At 48.0% G+C, this 19,406-nt stretch overlaps 1 protein-coding gene across 1 annotated transcript in view; it reads left to right on the forward strand.

The window, feature by feature from the left end:
- Nucleotides 1-7,791: 7,791 nt before the first annotated feature.
- rimbp2b (RIMS binding protein 2b) overlaps nucleotides 7,792-19,406 on the forward strand; it is a 183,526-nt gene continuing 171,911 nt past the window's right edge. The window contains exon 1 of the mRNA XM_052478748.1: nucleotides 7,792-8,047. Coding sequence (XP_052334708.1) covers nucleotides 8,015-8,047 — 33 coding nt within the window. The 5' untranslated portion in view covers nucleotides 7,792-8,014. The remainder of the gene's footprint in view (nucleotides 8,048-19,406) is intronic.

The following is a 19,406-nucleotide window of genomic DNA, read 5'->3' on the forward strand; positions in this document are numbered from 1 at the left end:
GCACCCTCCGTCTGACGCTACTGAGGGCTTATGATGGAGCGGCGGCGGGTTGCCAGGGGTTTCTGCTTCAGCTGGCGCTATACCTGGCCACCATCAGACCCACTCCCTCAGGAGCAGAGAGGGCGAGTGTCCTCATCTCCTGCCTCACGGGTCGTGCTCTGGAGTGGGCGAATGCAGTCTGGAATGGCCCAGACTCAGCGCGGGAGCACTACACAGAGTTTTCCTGCCGCTTCCGTGCCGTGTTTGATCACCCTCTAGACGGCCGAGCGGTGGGAGAACGACTATTTCATCTCAGGCAGGAGAGGAGGAGCGCCCAGGATTACGCGCTGGAGTTCCGGACCTTGGCAGCCGGATCTGGGTGGAACGACAGGGCCCTTATGGACCACTACAGGTGTAGTCTCCGAGAGGACGTCCGCCGGGAGTTAGCGTGTCGGGACACCACTCTGTCACTGGATCAGCTGATTGACATGTCCATTCGACTGGATAATCTGCTGGCTGCCCGCGGGCGTTCAGAGAGGGTTCTGTGCGTTCCACCACCCAGCCCCTCCGCTCCCATTCCAATGGAGTTGGGAGGGGCTGCGCCGAGGGGTACCGGAGGAGGAGGCCTTCCCTGCACCAACTGTGGTCGGAGAGGACACGTCTGATCGGTGCTGGGGGGGGGGCCCGTCTGGGAGTAGAGATGGCAGGCGGAACGCTTCTCGGCCACCCCAGGTGAGTCAGCATCAAACTCACCCAGAACCCCTTGTTGGCCACATGTTTGTCTTAACCTTTTTCCTTCACTTTTTCCCCTCTTCCCAGCATAGGATGCTAGTCGATTCAGGCGCAGCTGGGAACTTTATGGATCGCGGACTCACCCTTAAGTTAGGGGTATCCGCTGGTGCCGATAGATTCTCCTTTCCCCGTGCACTCCCTAGATAGCCGGCCATTAGGGTCAGGGATGGTCAGGGAGACCACGGTGACGCAGGGGAATCATAGGGAGCGTATCAGGGCTCCGGGCAGCCGAGCGGAAATGGAGGAAAACTCGCCTCCCTGCGGACCTGGCATCCTTTCACTCCCTCCTCTCTACATTTTCCTCCTCTGTCTCTGCTGCTAAAGCCACTTTCTACCACTCTAAATTCCAAGCATCTGCCTCTAACCCTAGGAAGCTCTTTGCCACCTTCTCCTCCCTCCTGAATCCTCCTCCCCCCCCCCCTCCTCCCTCTCTGCAGATGACTTCGTCAACCATTTTGAAAAGAAGGTCGACGACATCCGATCCTCGTTTGCTAAGTCAAACGACACCGCTGGTTCTGCTCACACTGCCCTACCCTGTGCTCTGACCTCTTTCTCCCCTCTCTCTCCAGATGAAATCTCGCGTCTTGTGACGGCCGGCCGCCCAACAACCTGCCCGCTTGACCCTATCCCCTCCTCTCTTCTCCAGACCATTTCCGGAGACCTTCTCCCTTACCTCACCTCGCTCATCAACTCATCCCTGACCGCTGGCTACGTCCCTTCCGTCTTCAAGAGAGCGAGAGTTGCACCCCTTCTGAAAAAACCTACACTCGATCCCTCCGATGTCATCAACTACAGACCAGTATCCCTTCTTTCTTTTCTCTCAAACTCTTGAACGTGCCGTCCTTGGCCAGCTCTCCCGCTATCTCTCTCAGAATTACCTTCTTGATCCAAATCAGTCAGGTTTCAAGACTAGTCATTCAACTGAGACTGCTCTTCTCTGTATCACGGAGGCGCTCCGCACTGCTAAAGCTAACTCTCTCTCCTCTGCTCTCATCCTTCTAGACCTATCGGCTGCCTTCGATACTGTGAACCATCAGATCCTCCTCTCCACCCTCTCCGAGTTGGGCATCTCCGGCGCGGCCCACGCTTGGATTGCGTCCTACCTGACAGGTCGCTCCTACCAGGTGGCGTGGCGAGAATCTGTCTCCTCACCACGCGCTCTCACCACTGGTGTCCCCAGGGCTCTGTTCTAGGCCCTCTCCTATTCTCGCTATACACCAAGTCACTTGGCTCTGTCATAACCTCACATGGTCTCTCCTATCATTGCTATGCAGACGACACACAATTAATCTTCTCCTTTCCCCCTTCTGATGACCAGGTGGCGAATCGCATCTCTGCATGTCTGGCAGACATATCAGTGTGGATGACGGATCACCACCTCAAGCTGAACCTCGGCAAGACGGAGCTGCTCTTCCTCCCGGGGAAGGACTGCCCGTTCCATGATCTCGCCATCACGGTTGACAACTCCATTGTGTCCTCCTCCCAGAGCGCTAAGAACCTTGGCGTGATCCTGGACAACACCCTGTCGTTCTCAACTAACATCAAGGTGGTGGCCCGTTCCTGTAGGTTCATGCTCTACAACATCCGCAGAGTACGACCCTGCCTCACACAGGAAGCGGCGCAGGTCCTAATCCAGGCACTTGTCATCTCCCGTCTGGATTACTGCAACTCGCTGTTGGCTGGGCTCCTGCCTGTGCCATTAAACCCCTACAACTCATCCAGAATGCCGCAGCCCGTCTGGTGTTCAACCTTCCCAAGTTCTCTCACGTCACCCCGCTCCTCCGCTCTCTCCACTGGCTTCCAGTTGAAGCTCGCATCAACTACAAGACCATGGTGCTTGCCTACGGAGCTGTGAGGGGAACGGCACCTCAGTACCTCCAGGCTCTGATCAGGCCCTACACCCAAACAAGGGCACTGCGTTCATCCACCTCTGGCCTGCTCGCCTCCCTACCACTGAGGAAGTACAGTTCCCGCTCAGCCCAGTCAAAACTGTTCGCTGCTCTGGCCCCCAATGGTGGAACAAACTCCCCACGACGCCAGGACAGCGGAGTCAATCACCACCTTCCGGAGACACCTGAAACCCCACCTCTTTAAGGAATACCTAGGATAGGATAAAGTAATCCTTCTCACCCCCCTTAAAAGATTTAGATGCACTATTGTAAAGTGGCTGTTCCACTGGATGTCATAAGGTGAATGCACCAATTTGTAAGTCGCTCTGGATACGAGCGTCTGCTAAATGACTTAAATGTAAATGTATCAGTTTCTTTATTATTGATTCGCCTGCATTTCCAGTGGTGCTGGGGACTCCCTGGCTGGCCCGGCACAATCCTAAAATTTCGTGGAGACAGGGGGTTCTCCAGGGGTGGTCAGAGGAGTGTTCTGGAAGGTGTTTGGGAGTTTCCATCGGTGCCACGTCGGTGGAGAGTCCAGACCAGGGTTCCACGGTGTGCATTCCCCCCGAGTATGCCGATTTGGCAATCGCTTTCAGTAAAGTGAAAGCGACTAAATTACCACCTTATCGACCGGGAAGGGATTGTAAAGATAGATCTCCAGGTAAGACGCTGCGCTTCCCAAGAGTCACGTGTACCCGCTGTCCCAGGAGGAGACGTTGGCAATGGAGACATATGTCACGGGAGTCGCTGGGACAGGGGAACATTCGGCCCTCCAATTCACCCGTCTCCTCGAGTTTCTTTTTTGTGAGGAAAAAAGGGAGGTTTGCGTCCGTGTATCAATTATAGAGGTCTAAACGCCATCACAGTGGGGTATAGTTACCCTCTACCTCTCATCGCTACGGCGGTGGAATCGTTCCACGGAGCGCAGTTCTTCACAACTGGATCTCAGGAGCGCGTATAGTCTGGTGCGTATTCGGAAGGGAGACGAGTGGAAAACCGCATTTAGTACTACATCCGGCCACTATGAGTACCTCGTCATGCCGTATGGGTTAAAAAATGCTCCAGCCGTTTTTCAATCTTTTGTAGATGAGATTCTCAGGGACCTGTGCGGGCAGGGAGTGGTTGTTTATATCGATGACATTCTGATCTACTCGGCCACTCACACCGCGCATGTGTCTCTGGTGCGCAAGGTGCTTGGTAGACTGCTGGAGCATGACCTATACGTCAAGGCTGACAAATGCGTGTTCTCTAAACGAGCCGTCTCTTTTCTGGGATATCGCATTTCCACCTCGGGGGTAGTGATGGAGGGTGACCACATTAGGGCCGTGCGTAATTGGCCGACTCCGACCACGGTAAAGGAGGTGCAGCGGTTTTTGGGTTTTGCCAACTACTACCGGAGGTTTATCCGGGGTTTTGGCCAGATAGCGGCTCCCATTACCTCACTGCTGAAGGGGGGCCGGTGCGGTTGCAGTGGTCAGCAGAGGCGGACGGAGCATTCAAGTTGAAGGCGCTGTTCCCTGATGCGCCCGTGTTGGCGCATCCGGACCCCTCTCTAGCATTCATAGTGGAGGTGGACGCGTCCGAGGCTGGGGTGGGTGCTATCACAGCGCTCGGGTACGCCACCAAAACTCCGCCCCTGCGCTTTCTTCTCTAGGAAGCTCAGCCCAGCAGAGCGTAACTATGATGTGGGGGACCGGGAGTTGCTAGCGGTGGTTAGAGCTCTGAAGGTCTGGAGACACTGGCTTGAGGGGGCTAAGCACCCTTTTCTCATCTGGACTGACCACCAGAATCTGGAGTATATTCGGGCAGCTAGGAGACTTAATCCACGTCAGGCAAGGTGGGCCATGTTCTTCACCCGTTTCCGGTTTACTTTGTCTTATAGGGGCGGCAGCGTAGCCTAGTGGTTAGAGCGTTGGACTAGTAACCGGAAGGTTGCGAGTTCAAACCCCCGAGCTGACAAGGTACAAATCTGTCGTTCTGCCCCTGAACAGGCAGTTAACCCACTGTTCCCAGGGCGTCATTGAAAATAAGAATATGTTCTTAACTGACTTGCCTGGTTAAATAAAGGTAACATTTTTTTACAAATTATAGACCGGGCTCCCAGAACGTGAAGGCTGACGCACTGTCCCGCCTTTACGACACGGAGGATGGGCCAACTGAACCTACTCCCATCCTTCCCGCCTCAAAGCCGGTAGCCCCAGTGGTATGAGAGGTGGACTCGGACATCGAGCGGGCTGAACCCCGCGCCTCCTCAGTGTCCAGCGGGGCGAAGGTACGTGGTGTTTGGGACAAACTGATTCGGTGGGCTCACGTCTTACCCTCCTCGGGTCACCCTGGGGTGACGAGGACAGTGGGGAGCCTTCAGGGGAGGTATTAGTGGCCTACGTTGGCTAAGGACGTTAAGGGTAATGTCTTCTCCTGTTCAGTGTGCGCTCAGAGTAAGGCTCCTAGGCACCTTCCTAGAGGTTAGCTACAACCCCTCCCCGTTCCACAGCGACCATGGTCACATCTGTCCATAGATTTCCTGACCGATCTTCCGCCGTCTCAGGGGAACACCACGGTTCTAGTGATTGTGGATCGGTTCTCTAAGTCCTGCCGTCTCCTCCCGTTGCCCGGTATCCCTACAGCCCTACAGACTGCGGAGGCATTATTCACCCATGTCTTTCGGCACTACGGGGTGCCGGAGGACATCGTTTCTGATCGGGGCCCCCAATTCACGTCTCTGGTATGGATAGCGTTCATGGAACGCTTGGGGGTCTCTGTCAGCCTGACCTCCGGTTATCACCAAGAGAGTAATGGGCAGGTGGAGAGAATGAACCAGGAGGTGGGTAGGTTTCTACGGTCGTATTGCCAGGATCGGCCAGGGGAGTGGGCACGATACATTCCCTGGGCTGAAATGGCTCAGAACTCACTACGCCACTCCTCTACTAACGTGTCCCCTTTTCAGTGTGTGTTGGGGTACCAGCCGGTCCTGGCACCATGGCATCTGAGCCAGACCGAGGCTCCTGCGGTGGAGGAATGGGTACAGCGCTCCAAGGAGACCTGGAGGGCCGTCCAGGAATCTCTACGACAAGCGAGTGGACGGCAGAAGAGGAGTGCTGACCGCCACCGCAGTGAGGCCCCCGTGTTTGTACCGGGGGACAGGGTCTGGCTCTCGACCCGAAACCTACCTCTCCGCTTGCCCTGCCGGAAGCTGGGTCCGCAGTGTGTAGGGCCCTTTAAAGTCCCGAGGAGAATAAACGAGGTGTGTTATCGATTACAACTCCCTTCCTATTATCGTATTAACCCCTCGTTTCATGTGTCTCTCCTCAGGCCGGTGGTACGTGGTCCCCTGCAGGACAGTGAGGTGCCGGAGGCCCCCCTCTGGACATCGAGGGGTCCCCGGCGTACACGATCCGGGCCATTTTGGACTCAAGACGCCGGGTGAGGGGCCTGCAGTACCTCGTGGACTGGGAGGGGTACAGTCCGGGGGAGAGGTGCTGGGTACCGGTGGGGGACATCTTGGATCCATCCATGTTGAGGGATTTCCATCGCCTCCATCCGGATCGCCCTGCACCTCGTCCTCCGGGGCGACCTCGAGGCCGGTGTCGGCACGCTGCGGGAGCCGCGCGTCAGGGGGGGGGGTACTGTCACGAGTCCGACCGAGGGTGTTTCCCCTTCCCGGGCGGGTGGAGCTCGGCGGTCGTCGTCACCGGCCTATTAACTGCCACTGATTGTTTTTCCTCCCCCTCCTTGTATGTTTAGTGGTAGCACCTGTTCATGTTAATTAGTTTGTCTTTATTAGACAGCCGGCCCGCCTGGTTGTTGTGCGGGATTATTTCAATGTAACCTTCGGCTCTGTTGTAGAGGTACGTGTTAGTGCCTGGTCGTGATTTTTTCCATTGTATTTGTTGATTCCCTGTGTTTGGGAACGTAACTTTTGTGAGCACCCTGTTGGTGCTATTAAAAGACGCACAGCATTGAACTCTGTCTCCTGCATTTGACTCCACACCCACGACACCCGGAGCATTACACTCTTCATCTTTGGCTTTGTTCTATTGATACTGCACGCTGTCATTGCACTAATCGTTGGGCTGTCCAATCCCCTGTATGAGTCCTGTCCTGCTATCTGTCTGAGGTAACTGCTTCTGTAAATTTCATCAACATCACATTTAACACCTTTCATTTACTTTTTTTAACACAATGAGGTACTGTACTTGATAGAAGTTGATGTTAGGCTTGGGCAGTATCCAGATTTTAATATTATCATATCGTCCTGCTCTTATCCTGGCATTTACGGTATTACAGGCATAGCACACAAGGATTTGCTGAAAATGCAAGAAAAGCCTATTGGACCTGTATTACCAGAATGCTAACACAATTAGCACAAACTAATAGCAACATCACAATGACACTGTGCTAACATTCTAATTGCAAAGACAGGCAAATCTGGCTCATAAAGTTATAAATTGTGCAAATAAACAAAGTTGTGATGAATGCTTTTCTGAAGGAAGAGCAGCATGTGTAGCAGAATAATGAGAACAAAAACTAGTAGGAAGCACAGGGATAAAATGAGCTCTTCCAGAGGTCTTTGACTTCTGGCAGAAAGTAATTATAAGATATCTGATGGCAAACATTTAGTAGTGAATTGCATACAAGTTTAACTTCATCACCTCATGTGCTCTGCACAACAGAGACTCGCCAATTGATATAGAATGCTATGGACTCACCAGCTCCCGCTTTCTCCCGTTGTGCTATTTATAAACAAACACATGGCTGGCTCAACTATACTGGGGAACTACGGAAACTTCATAATGTAAAATAATGTGACAGGTGATATGAAGAACGCAATCTTCTTTATAGCCTAACGTATTGCACAAGTTGACTGCAGGTGTTAGCTTAAGTAGCAACAAATATTCAAATGTATTGAAAAACTTTTAATAAATAGTTTTGACGGTATTAAAAAACCATCCCGTGGCTTTTTTCAAATACCCCGTCACCGGCTTTCTATGCTTCACTGAACAGGATTCATTATCATCAGCCCCGGTCTTGTCTGATTACACACACCTGGTTCCCATTTCCCCTGATTAGTATGTTAATATATGTGCCCTCTGTTCCCTCTGTCGGTTATTGTTCCCATGTCCGTTGGTGGTGTGAGTACCTATGCGTTGGTGCAGCTGTTATGCGACGTGCTTTATATATTGTGTATTACGGGTATCGTCCCGTGTCGTTCAACAAGGTTTACCCTCGCTCTTTTGTTTGTGTACAAACCAGTGTTTTTGTATATGTGTTTGTTTTGGGTTTATTCAAAATCCCTGCGCCTGTCTCCAAATCCTTTATACCAGCGCGACAATACTGCCCAAGCCTAGTTGATGTTGAATCACAGTAATGGGTCAGTTTCCCAAGTAAGCACTAATTGCCTACTACTAATTGGTTGATGATGACATTGGAAACACTTATCTTCCACTATTTGTTTTTACTACAAAACATAGAAACGTGCCGTTTTCACATACTGTATGTTGATGTTGGGGTAGTGCTGGAGAGGATGAATAAGTAGGAAGTAGGAAATTGCATGGATTTCGACCATTACAGAGTAGATGGCCATTTCTCAAAAAAGGCTTTTCAAATGTCATGGCTTTTAGAAAGGGCTCACAGAGCCTGTTTTTCCACTCACTGCCGTCTCTCAGTATTAGTTATGAAGATGAGAATGTTATTGAAGAATTACAGACCAAATTGAAGTGTCTTGAGTTTTGTTTGCATGTTCTACAGTCTTGTAAAGATAGGGGGTGACTGGGACAGGCAATGTAACGTCCATAAGGTTTTACACTTTTGGGGGGTAAAAATTGCACCTTTACATCAGATCATCTTGAAACGTTCTCTGTAAAGTAACATTTCATCAAGGTTTTATATTGTCTATAATTGGTTTCTCTCTTTTTGTCAGTGTCCTTTTTCAGCGTTATATCTCTAATATCCATAACGGTTGTGGATGTGATGGATAGTGATGTATCATAACTTAGCTATCTTGTTTTCTGATGTATTCTTTGGACTTTTATTGAAGCAATTGTTGATATCTTGAGAAATTATGTGTTCTAGCTAAGATTCTCTTGGAAAATATATGCTGAAAGGCATTTCTCCTATATGGCAGCACTGTTTCTTTTAGAACTGTGAATAGTCCTGGAGTGTTTTTTTTTTTCAAATGAAGGCCAGCATCCCGGAGTTGCCTCTTCACTGTTGACGTTGAGACTGGTGATTTGCGGGTACTATTTAATGAAGCTGCCAGTTGAGGACTTGTGAGGTGTCTGTTTCTCAAACTAGACACTCTAATGTACTTATCCTTTTGCTCAGTTGTACACCGGGTCCTCACACTCTTTCTATTCTGGTTAGAGCCAGTTTGCTCTGTTTTGTGAAGGGAGTAATACACAGGGGTGTACGAGATCTTCAGTTTCTTGTCAGGTTTTCACATAGAATAGCCTTCATTTCTCAGAACTAGAATAGATTGACGAGTTTCAGAAGAAAGTCTTTGTTTCTGGCCATTTTGAGCCTGTAATCGAACCCACAAAAAACTAGACTGTCCCTGACTATCTAAAATTCTAAAAGTGTCATGGCATGGGGCCCCCATGTTTGAGTCACTCAGATACAATAAGAACACGGCAAAAGCCATGGAAAAAAGTGTGGAATTAGCTTTAATACTGTAGAATTATATCTCTGCCCATGGCAAATTGTGTAGAATCCAAGGGATTTTATGCTATGATATTTAAACCAAATACCATTACCCTATTGGATTTATAACCTGCCCTCGATTATGAAAAACTGTGTTTCTATTATGGAACTAGTTTATTTTCCATTTACGGAGGAAACAAAAACTGTTGAAAATGCAAATTGCTGAAGAGAAAATGGAGAGAAAAGGATGTGATGTTTACTTCTGGCCTAATGAGCAGTCTGCACAAAGTGCTTGACTTTTGTGTCATCAGGCAAACAGGATTAGTGAAGGAAGTGGAGGCAGGTCCCCAGAGGGTTTATACTTCTGCCTTTAAATGGGTAAAGGGATACTTCAGAGGTGGAACCAAAGCCAAATGTCAGTGAACTTATACACAAGCTAAAGTATACAAATGCCATACACCAGATGAGGTTGCCAGTTTATTGAAATGAGAAGTGATCTTATGAACTCTAAAGATGGTCTGTTTGACCATCTATGTTTTTACATTCACAGTATGTCAATCAGATTCGTTAGACTGCACTTTGTAGATGTCCTTTGGTACAGGAACAATCTGAATCATATTTTTCTTGTGTTCAGAAAACTAAACACTTCGTTGCCACATCTCACTTACTCAATGATGCTTATTGGGTAGAATATTGTATTTTGCCATCCCCTCATACCTGCTCTCTGTTCATGTGGAATTGCGATGAAATAATGAAACAAATATTGAACTCACCAAGAGCAATTCAACTAGCTGTGACAAAGTTGGGGACGGTGCAGAGACTTGCACAGGGGTCTTCGTCTGCTAGACAAGGAGAATGTGAATGTGTCTGTCACGTTTGCTGGAATAATGATCGGACCAATGTGCAGTGTGATCTGGGTTCCACATCTTTATTCAGTGAAACGCACAAAACAATAAAGCAAGAACGAAACGTGACGACAATGAAGTGCTGACATATAACTACCCATAAACAATATCCCCAAAGGTGCGGACCCCGGCCGCAAAACCTGAAACCAAAAGGGAGTGTTAGGGGTGGTGTCTAGTGTCGGTGGCGGCTCTTTTGCAGGACGAAGAACCCTCTCATCCTGCGGATCCGCCAGCATCGGGGGCGGCTCTGGTGCAGGCCGAAGAACCCGCTCACCCTGCGGATCCAGCCATGGACCCAGGCTGAACACTGTGCCTGGACTGGACCGAGGAAGGTTCCTGCCATGGAGCGGGACTGGACACCGGCTCTGGCCTGGACATCGATGCAGAGGAAGACTCCTGCCATGGAGCGGGACTGGATGCCGTGCTTGGACTGGGCATCGGCGCAGAGGAAGTCTCCTGCCCTAGAGCTGGAGGTTCTGGACCGTGGACCGTCGCAAGAGGTTACAGACAGTGGACCGTCGCAGGAGATTCCGGACCGTGGACTGTCTCAGGAAGCTCTGGACTGGGGACCGTCGCCGGAAGCTCTGGACTGGGGACCGTCGCCGGAAGCTCTGGACTGGGGACCGTCGCCTGAAGCTCTGGACTGCGGACCGTCGCCTGAAGCTCTGGACTGGGGAAGCGCACTGGAGGCCTAATGCGTGGGGCCGGCACAGGTGGCACCGGACTGGTGACACGCACCTCAGAGCGAGTGCGAGGAGCAGGCACAGGACGTACCGGACTGGGAAGGCACACTTGAGGGAGAGTGCGAGGAGCAGGCACAGGACGTACCGGACTGGGGACACGCACTTCAGGGAGAGTGCGAGGAGCAGGCACATAACGTACGGATGATGAGCAGAACACACTTGCACAACATCTCTCTAATCTCACTCTCTCCCAACTTTCCCATTGCCTCCCTGACAGTCTCTGGCTCTTCCCTCTGCTCATCCGCCAGCTCCATGTGCCTCCCCCAAAAGAACTTGGGGTTGTCCTTGGGCTTTCTGTAGCCGCGAACCCTGTTATCGTCGCTCTCCTCCATTATCTCCTTCCGTCTGTTGCCAAGGAAGGGTTTCACATCTCCCCATCACTTCTTCCCATGTCCAGCAATCCTTCCCTCTTTAGGCACGCTGCTTGGTCCTGGTTTGATGGGATATTCTGTTACGTTCGCTGGAATAATGATCTGGGTTCCACATCTTTATTTAGTGAAACGCACAAAACAATAAAGCAAGAACGAAACATGACGACAATGGAGTGCTGACATATAACTACCCATAAACAATATCCCACAAAACACAGGTGGAAAAATGCTACTTAAATATGATCCCCAATTAGAGACAACGATAGCCAGTTGACTCTAATTGGGAATCATACCTAATACCAACATAGAAAACAAAACTAGAACCCCACATAGAAAATATAAACTAGACTAACCCCCCAGTCATGATCTGACATAGAAAATAAGGACTCTCTGGTCAGGACGTGACAGTGTCCGGGCTGTTGAGAAACTTAATAGTTTCTTTATCGTGCCTTTTTCTGATGTTTTTCTTGCCAAGGATTGAAGAGGGTGAACATGAAAAACACAACATTCAGAATTTAATGGCAATAGCCAAAGGGGAAAGTTACATAATGCAGAAGGCCATTGTGCCAGGAGGAGCAGAACAGCAACTGGAAGAAACCAAATGCACCTGACCTATGACTATATGCAACTGAAGATGAGACCAGAAAGCACTGGGCATTTCAATATGACAAGTCATAAAGTACGTTTCAGATAACAATCTGGATTGTAATGAGGGAAAATACTTAAAAGTCAGATTGGAGGTGGCCTGTAATGTGCATTGTAATGACCAGGTGTGAGTCTGCCTACAGCTCAATCAATTCTTCTCCGTCATCGCCACGGCCGTTTACATCCAACCTCAACCCGAAACCTCGACGGCCCTCAAAGAACTTCACTGGACTTTATGCAAACTGGAAACCACACATCCTGACGATGCATTTATTGTAGCTGGGGATTTTAACAAAGCAAATCTGAGGACTAGGCTGCCGAAATTCTATCAACATAATTGACTGTCCCACTCGCGCTACTATGACTCTCGACCATTGCTATTCAAACTTCCGGGATGCTTACAAGGCCCTCCCCCGCCCTCCTTTCGGAAAATCTGACCACAATTTCATCTTGCTCCTCCGGTCCTATAGGCAGAAACTCAAACAGGAAGTGCCCGTGCTTCGTACTATTCAACGCTGGTCTGGCCAATCGGAATCCACGCTTCAGGATTGTTTTGATCACATGGACTGGGATATGTTCTGGGTAGCGTGCGAAAATAATCTAGACGCATACATGGATACTGTGACTGAGTTTATAAGGAAGTGTATAGGAGATGTAGTACCCACTGTAACTATTAAAACCTACCCTAACCAGAAACTGTGGATAGATGGTAGCATTCGTGCCTTCAAAGCAGCATCAATTCTGCGAGGTTCACTTGCACACAGTTTTTGAAGGAACTCGGCAAGTATGTTGGCCCAAACATCTTGGAGAACTAATCACCGTTCTTCTGTGGATTTAGGCAGCCTCAGAAGCTTCTCTCTCTTCATGTAATCCTAAACAGACTCGATGATGTTGCGATCAGGGCTCTGTGGGGGCCGTACCATCACTCCCAGGACTCCTTGTTCTTTTTTACGCTGAATTTAGTTCCTTTAAATAAAAAAATCACCTTTATTTAACCAGGTAGGCAAGTTGAGAACAAGTTCTAATTTACAATTGCGACCTGGCCAAGATAAAGCAAAGCAGTTTGACACATACAACAACACAGAGTTACACATGGAGTAAAACAAACATACAGTCAATAATACAGTAGAAACAAGTCTATATACAATGTGAGCAAATGAGGTGAGAAGGGAGGTAAAGGCAAAAAAAAGGCCATGGTGGCAAAGTAAATACAATACAGCAAGTAAAACACTGGAATGGTAGATTTTCAGTGGAAGAATGTGCAAAGTAGAAATAAAAATAATGGGGTGCAAAGGAGCAAAATAAATAAATAAATAAATAAAATAAAATAAATACAGTAGGGAAAGAGGTAGTTGTTTGGGCTAAATTATAGGTGGGCTTATGTACAGGTGCAGTAATCTGTGAGCTGCTCTGACAGCTGGTGCTTAAAGCTAGTGAGGGAGATAAGTGTTTCCAGTTTCAGAAATTTTTCCTAATGACTTTCATTGTATGTTTGGGGTCATTGTCATGCTGCATAATACATTTGGGGCCAATCAGATGCCTCCCTGATGGTATTGCACAATGGATTACTTCTTACTTCTGCTACAGGCAAATATTTCAAATTTTGACTCATCAGCCAGAGCACTTGCTGCCATTTTTCTGAACCCCAATTCCTGTGTTTTCGTGCATAGTTGAGTCCAGGGTCCCACTATTTTCTGCCAATTATTTTTGGCTTTCCTGTGACATTGGGTGCTGTAGGTGTCATGGAGGGCAGGTAGTTTGCCCCCGGTGATGCTTTGTGCAGACCGCACCACCCTCTGTAGAGCCTTGCGGTTGAGTGCGGTGCACTTGTCGTACCAGGCGGTGATACAGCCCAACAGGATGCTCTCGATTGTGCATCTGTAAAATTTGTCAGGGTTTTGGGTGACAAGACACATTTCTTCAGCCTCCTGAGGTTGAAGAGGTGCTGTTGCAGCTTCTTCACTACACTGTCTGTGTGGGTGGACCATTTCAGTTTGTCTGTGATGTGTACGCCTTCTCCACTGCTGTCCCTTCGGTGCATCAAAGCAGGGACCGAGAGACTGAAAAACAGCTTCTATGTCAAGGACATCAGACTGTTAAACAGCCATCACTAACACGTTAGAGGCTACTGCCAATAGGCATAGACTAGGAATCACTCGACACTAAGGAATGGGACACTAGTCACTTTAATAATGTTTCCATATCTGGCATTACTCATCTCATATGTATATACTGTATACTATTCTACGGTATCTTAGTCACTTAATGTTTACATCTGGCATTACTCATCTCATGTGTACTATAAACAAATGTGAACCTTTATTTTACTAGGCAAGTCAGTTAAGAACAAATTCTTATTTTCAATGACGGCCTAGGAACAGTGGGTTAACTGCCTGTTCAGGGGCAGAACGTCAGCTCGGAGATTCGATCTTGCAACCTTTTCGTTACTAGTCCAACACTCTAACAGCTAGGCTATCTGCTGCCCCATATATATACTGTTATATATATACTTATATTATAGTATATTATATATACTGTTTTCTATACTATTCTATGGTATCTCATTCACTTAATAATGCTTACATATCTTGCATTACTCATCTCAAATTATATATACTGTTTTTTTATACTATTCTACTGTATCTTAGTCTGTTCCGCTCTGACATCGCTCGTCCATATGTACAGTATATAGTCTTAATTCATTCCTACTTTGTTGTGTCATTTGTTAGATATTACTTGTTAGATATTACTGCACTGTCGGAGCTAGAAGCATTTTGCTACAACCGAAATAACATCTGCTAATCACGTGTATGTGACCAATGAAATTTGATTCGATCATGTGTGAGGTCATAGTGCCAGAGCGTTAAGCAGCAGTTGTGCAATGGAGACTGTCAATTGGGATTGCAGAGAGGGTCCTGCTAGAGGAAGGGTGGGAGGGCACTAAACAGAGAAAAAGAGCTGCTGTGGTTGCTAGGCAGCCGAGCAGAGGAGAGAGAGCATATCTATCTGTTTTGGGCTCTTCATTCCCTCCCTTCCTCTCTAGTGCGCAGTACCATAGTCAGCCAGAGGTGGCAGCTTCAGCATGTGTTTTCTCCTCCTCTTCCCTCTTTCTCCCAATAGGGGAAGAACCCAGGACGGCACAAATAATCTCCTTTAATACCCTTCTGCGCTTGATTTCCCCATCTGGGATTGGATGGTAATGTTCTTGCTGTTGTTTGGGGTAGCCGATTGGTCGTGTCCACTGTGCAGTGAGAGAGGGTTTGCCTGGTTGGGCCTTGGGGTATCCTCTTTAGAATAATGACCCATGAGGTGCCTGGGCAGAGTCCCAGAGTCAGTTTACAAAAGAAATTATGGAGAAAGAAGGCAACAGAGCAGGGAGGAATGAGCAGGGGGAGGCCACAGCCAAACAGAACCTCATTTGACCTTGTCACCTTCAATCATGGCTTCTCATCAGCTGTGGGGAGATTGGCTGGCTGGGGGGCTAAAAGGACATATGGACATATCCACTCTCTGTAATTGGACAGAGTAAAGAGGAAGAGAGAGAAATGACAGTGATTTAAGGCAGCGACTGAGAGCCATCCTAGAGAGAGTCCTGCTGTGTACTGCACTGCCTCTGCACCCCTGCGTGCCTGTGTCTGTGTGAGTAAGCGTGTGTGTGTGAGAGAGCAAGAGGAGAGAGGGAGCGAGGGGGGGGCGTGTAGATGTGTGTGCTCTGCTGCACAGCCACGGTAGTGTGAGCCGAATGATGCTCTCTGGCTGTCTCTCTCCATGCTGCCTGGCTGTGCCGCTCTCTGCTGCCGCGCAGCGCTGATGAAACATTTTAAGCTGCAGCGGACACACACAACCTGACCAACCACCCGCTTCCCTGCCACGGCCATCGTCTTGGTTCTACCACCTGCTGATGGTCTGACACAGTAGGACACTGCTGCCTCTGCTCCTACAACAGGCCAATAAAGCGACAGGACTGCAGCTCGTGAGGTACTGTCAAGCCCCCTCTGTTTTTCTTTACAGGCTGCACTGTACTGGCGTTTTTTCTACTGCTGCTGATGTTGCTGCAGAAGCACTGTGCTGCTGGGGGAATGATTATCATAACATGCCTCTGTGTCACGGCTCAGCTGCTCTGCAGTGCTCTACATGGATCTCTGCTATATCTAGACCCAAGAAGAAGAAGGATGCAGAGTATTCCAGCAGGACCAAATAGAATGCAAGCAGTCAGAGGATGTACTGTAGACTAGCTTTAGCATGTTCAGAGAGGATCTGGAGGGATGTTCTATAAGATTCCTGTGCTCTGGAGTTGAAATGATTAGAGGACACTAGTGTTTGTGTAGTGTGGTAGTGAAGACTTTAGGGACTGTAGTGTTCGTGCTAGTAGTGTTTGGTGCTAATATGCAAGGGAAGACACATTGTGTTCGTGTGCTGGGGAAGTTGATTAGGAGACTGTGTGTATTAGTTGTGTTTATTTGTAGGGGATTATATGAATGGGAAACAGTCTAAGTGTGTAGGTGGAATCAACATGGGATATGACAATTAGAGGAAAGCCTATTGGTCAGTTTTAGTGGATTTAGAAATGCTTGTTTTATTAGTGGTCAATGTGTTAGTGTTCATCACTTGTGAGAAATCAGAGGATTCCTGGTATTACAGTTTGTGGTAAAGGGGTTGAATAATTAGCGGTTTGACGTTTGTCATGAATCTTTCCCTGGAGGCTGCAGAAGTGGGCGATTCCCGCTACATGTTCCGGGTGCAAATATGAATGAAAACGAAAAGGTATATTTTGGTCTTAATTTAAGGTTAGCAGTGTGGTTAAGGTTAGGATAAGGTTTAAAATTGTGGCTGTGCCAGCTAGTGAACACTCTGCAGAGATACCTCCAGAACAATATTCATGACAATAAATACCACCCTGCGAATAATTAAGGGTATGATGTCAGTGTTTCATTTGTACTTACTGAATTAGGGTACAACCTCGTTTGTTTGCTAAGTTGATTTTTAGGGGACATAGCTTTAATGGGGTGGCACTGTGGCTGGCATTGGTCCCACTGGGAACACATTGGTCCCACTGGGAACACACGTAATTTCAATGAATTTATGTTGAGCCAACGTGGAATAGATGTGGGGTGTGTCTTCTCAGGGATTCATTCAGCGTCGAGCGGCACTTTTGTTTTGAGCGATAGCAGAGATGAGAGAAAAAGAAAAGAACAACTGTATTTTAGTGTGTGTGCGATCGAGAGAATGTGCGTGTGTGTGTGTGAATGAGTTCTGTCTGCCTCCCAAGGTCGCTTCTCTGAAGAGGTCCCATAATTAGGGATGTCACTCTCCACCAATCACCTGGGGCGTGAGAGAGTAGCCCTCCACCCCTCAGCCTCATTCACAGCTCCACCTGCCCACTTTGACAAGGAAACATGATCATTTATCATCTCAGTTACTGTCCCTAAAATGCTATCAAGCTGGTTTTCATTACAGTGCATTCAGAAAGTATTCAGACCCCTTGACTTTTCTACATTTTGTTACATTACAGCCTTATTCTGAAATTGATTAAATAATATTTATTTCTCATCAATTTACACACAATACCCCATAAGGACAAAGTGAAATATTAAATATTTAAACAGAAATACCTTATTTACATAAGTATTCAGACCCTTTGGTATGAGACTCAAAATTGAGCTCTGGTGCATCCTGTTTCCATAAATCATCCTTGAGATGTTTCTACAACTTAATTGGAGTCCACCTGTGGTGCATTCAATTGATTGGACATGATTTGGAAAGGTAAGTACAGAGAGCTCCTTGATGAAAACCTGCTCCAGAGCGCTCAGGACCTCAGACTGGGGCAAAGGTTCACCTTCCAACAGGCCAACAACCCTAAGCACACAAACAAGAGTGGCTTCGGGACAAGTCTCTGAATGTCTTTGTGTGGCACAACCAGAGCCCGGACTTGAACCCGATCGAACATCTCTGAAGAGACCTGAAAATAGCTGCACAACGACGCTCCTCATCCAACCTGACTGACCTTGAGAGGATCGGCAGAGAAGAATGGGAGAAACTCCCCAAATACAGGTGTGCCAAGAAGACACGAGGCTGTAATTGCTGCCAAATGTGCTTCAACAAAGTACTGAGTAAAGGGTCTAAATAATTATGGAAATGTGATATTTCATTTTTATATTATTCATAATTTGGCAAAAAAAAAAAAAAAAATCTAAAGTTTTTGCTTTGTCATTATGGGATTTTGTGTCTAGATTGATGAGGGGAAAAAACAATTGAATCAATTTCAGAATAAGGCTGTAACATAACAGTGTGGAAAACGTCAAGGGGTCTAACTACTTTCCGAAGGCACTGTATGTACTGTAGTACACACTGGTAGCCGTTTGATGACAGAAAGGACTTGTGATTTCCAAATAGACTCAAATAGAATTTTCCAGTTCCGTTCAAAACAAATGAGAATTTATGCCAACAACATGACATTGATTCAATGATCATTTTGTGGGAAGGGTTTTTCTAGCTTCAATCCTATTCAAATGTTTAATATGCCCCTCTTTCAGTGATGAAACGACTGCATCGCTAGAGGCACGGTGGTGCTTCCAAGCTGACTGAAATAAAATGATTGACCGTGCCAGACCTATATCATGCAGCCGGTGAAGCCAGCAGTGGTACAGCAGTACGTGTAGAGGTTTTGTCCTGCTTCCTTCTTAGCGGTAGATGCATTATGTAAGCGGGTCAGTGCTCCTCCTGCACTGACGAGGATGCGGTGGTGGTGTGGTGTGCGGTAGTAACAGCTGGAGCAGTGCTGAGTGAGGCTGAGACTGATGCGGAGGCATGGGTCAGGACTGGCCCCTCAGTAGAGGAGAAAGGATGGGTTATGCAAGAGGAGCGAAGCGTGGCCCTGTGCACTAAATGCTCACTCTCGTGACGGAGCTGAGGCTGTAGTAACAGCTGGATCCTTCTATTACTGCTGTGAGGGGCTGGCCTGTACTGACTGCAGCACGTGACCAGCGCTAGCTACCACGGTGGGAGGTATCAGTGATATGAACAGCAGGGTCTGTGTCCAGGATTATGCAACAGCATCTTCTCTGCCTGGGAAGGCAGGTCTGTAAAGATGCCAGTAGTAGACGGCCCAGTGACAGTGCGTCATCATCACCCCCGTCATTGTTGCCGTGAGCCTGTCCGGTGCATAAGACAAGCATGTGATTTTTCTCTTCCCTTCCGCCTGCTGCTGAAAAGCGATGTGTTTCAGGGCTTTTCCAAAGTATGCGAGCAGATTTAGTTGTACCATATATTTGCAAACCCAGTTCATCCATAATTTGTAATTCCTCTCTACACACTCGATCCTAAGCTTCCAGATACACAAGTGTGTCTGTTTGTACATTTACATATCACAGTGCACACACACACACACATTTGCTCTGTATTTTTCATTTTTATCGTCAGTTAAGAACAAACTCTTATTTA

Source organism: Oncorhynchus keta, chromosome 25, assembly GCF_023373465.1.
Source record: "Oncorhynchus keta strain PuntledgeMale-10-30-2019 chromosome 25, Oket_V2, whole genome shotgun sequence".
NCBI lineage: Eukaryota > Metazoa > Chordata > Actinopteri > Salmoniformes > Salmonidae > Oncorhynchus > Oncorhynchus keta.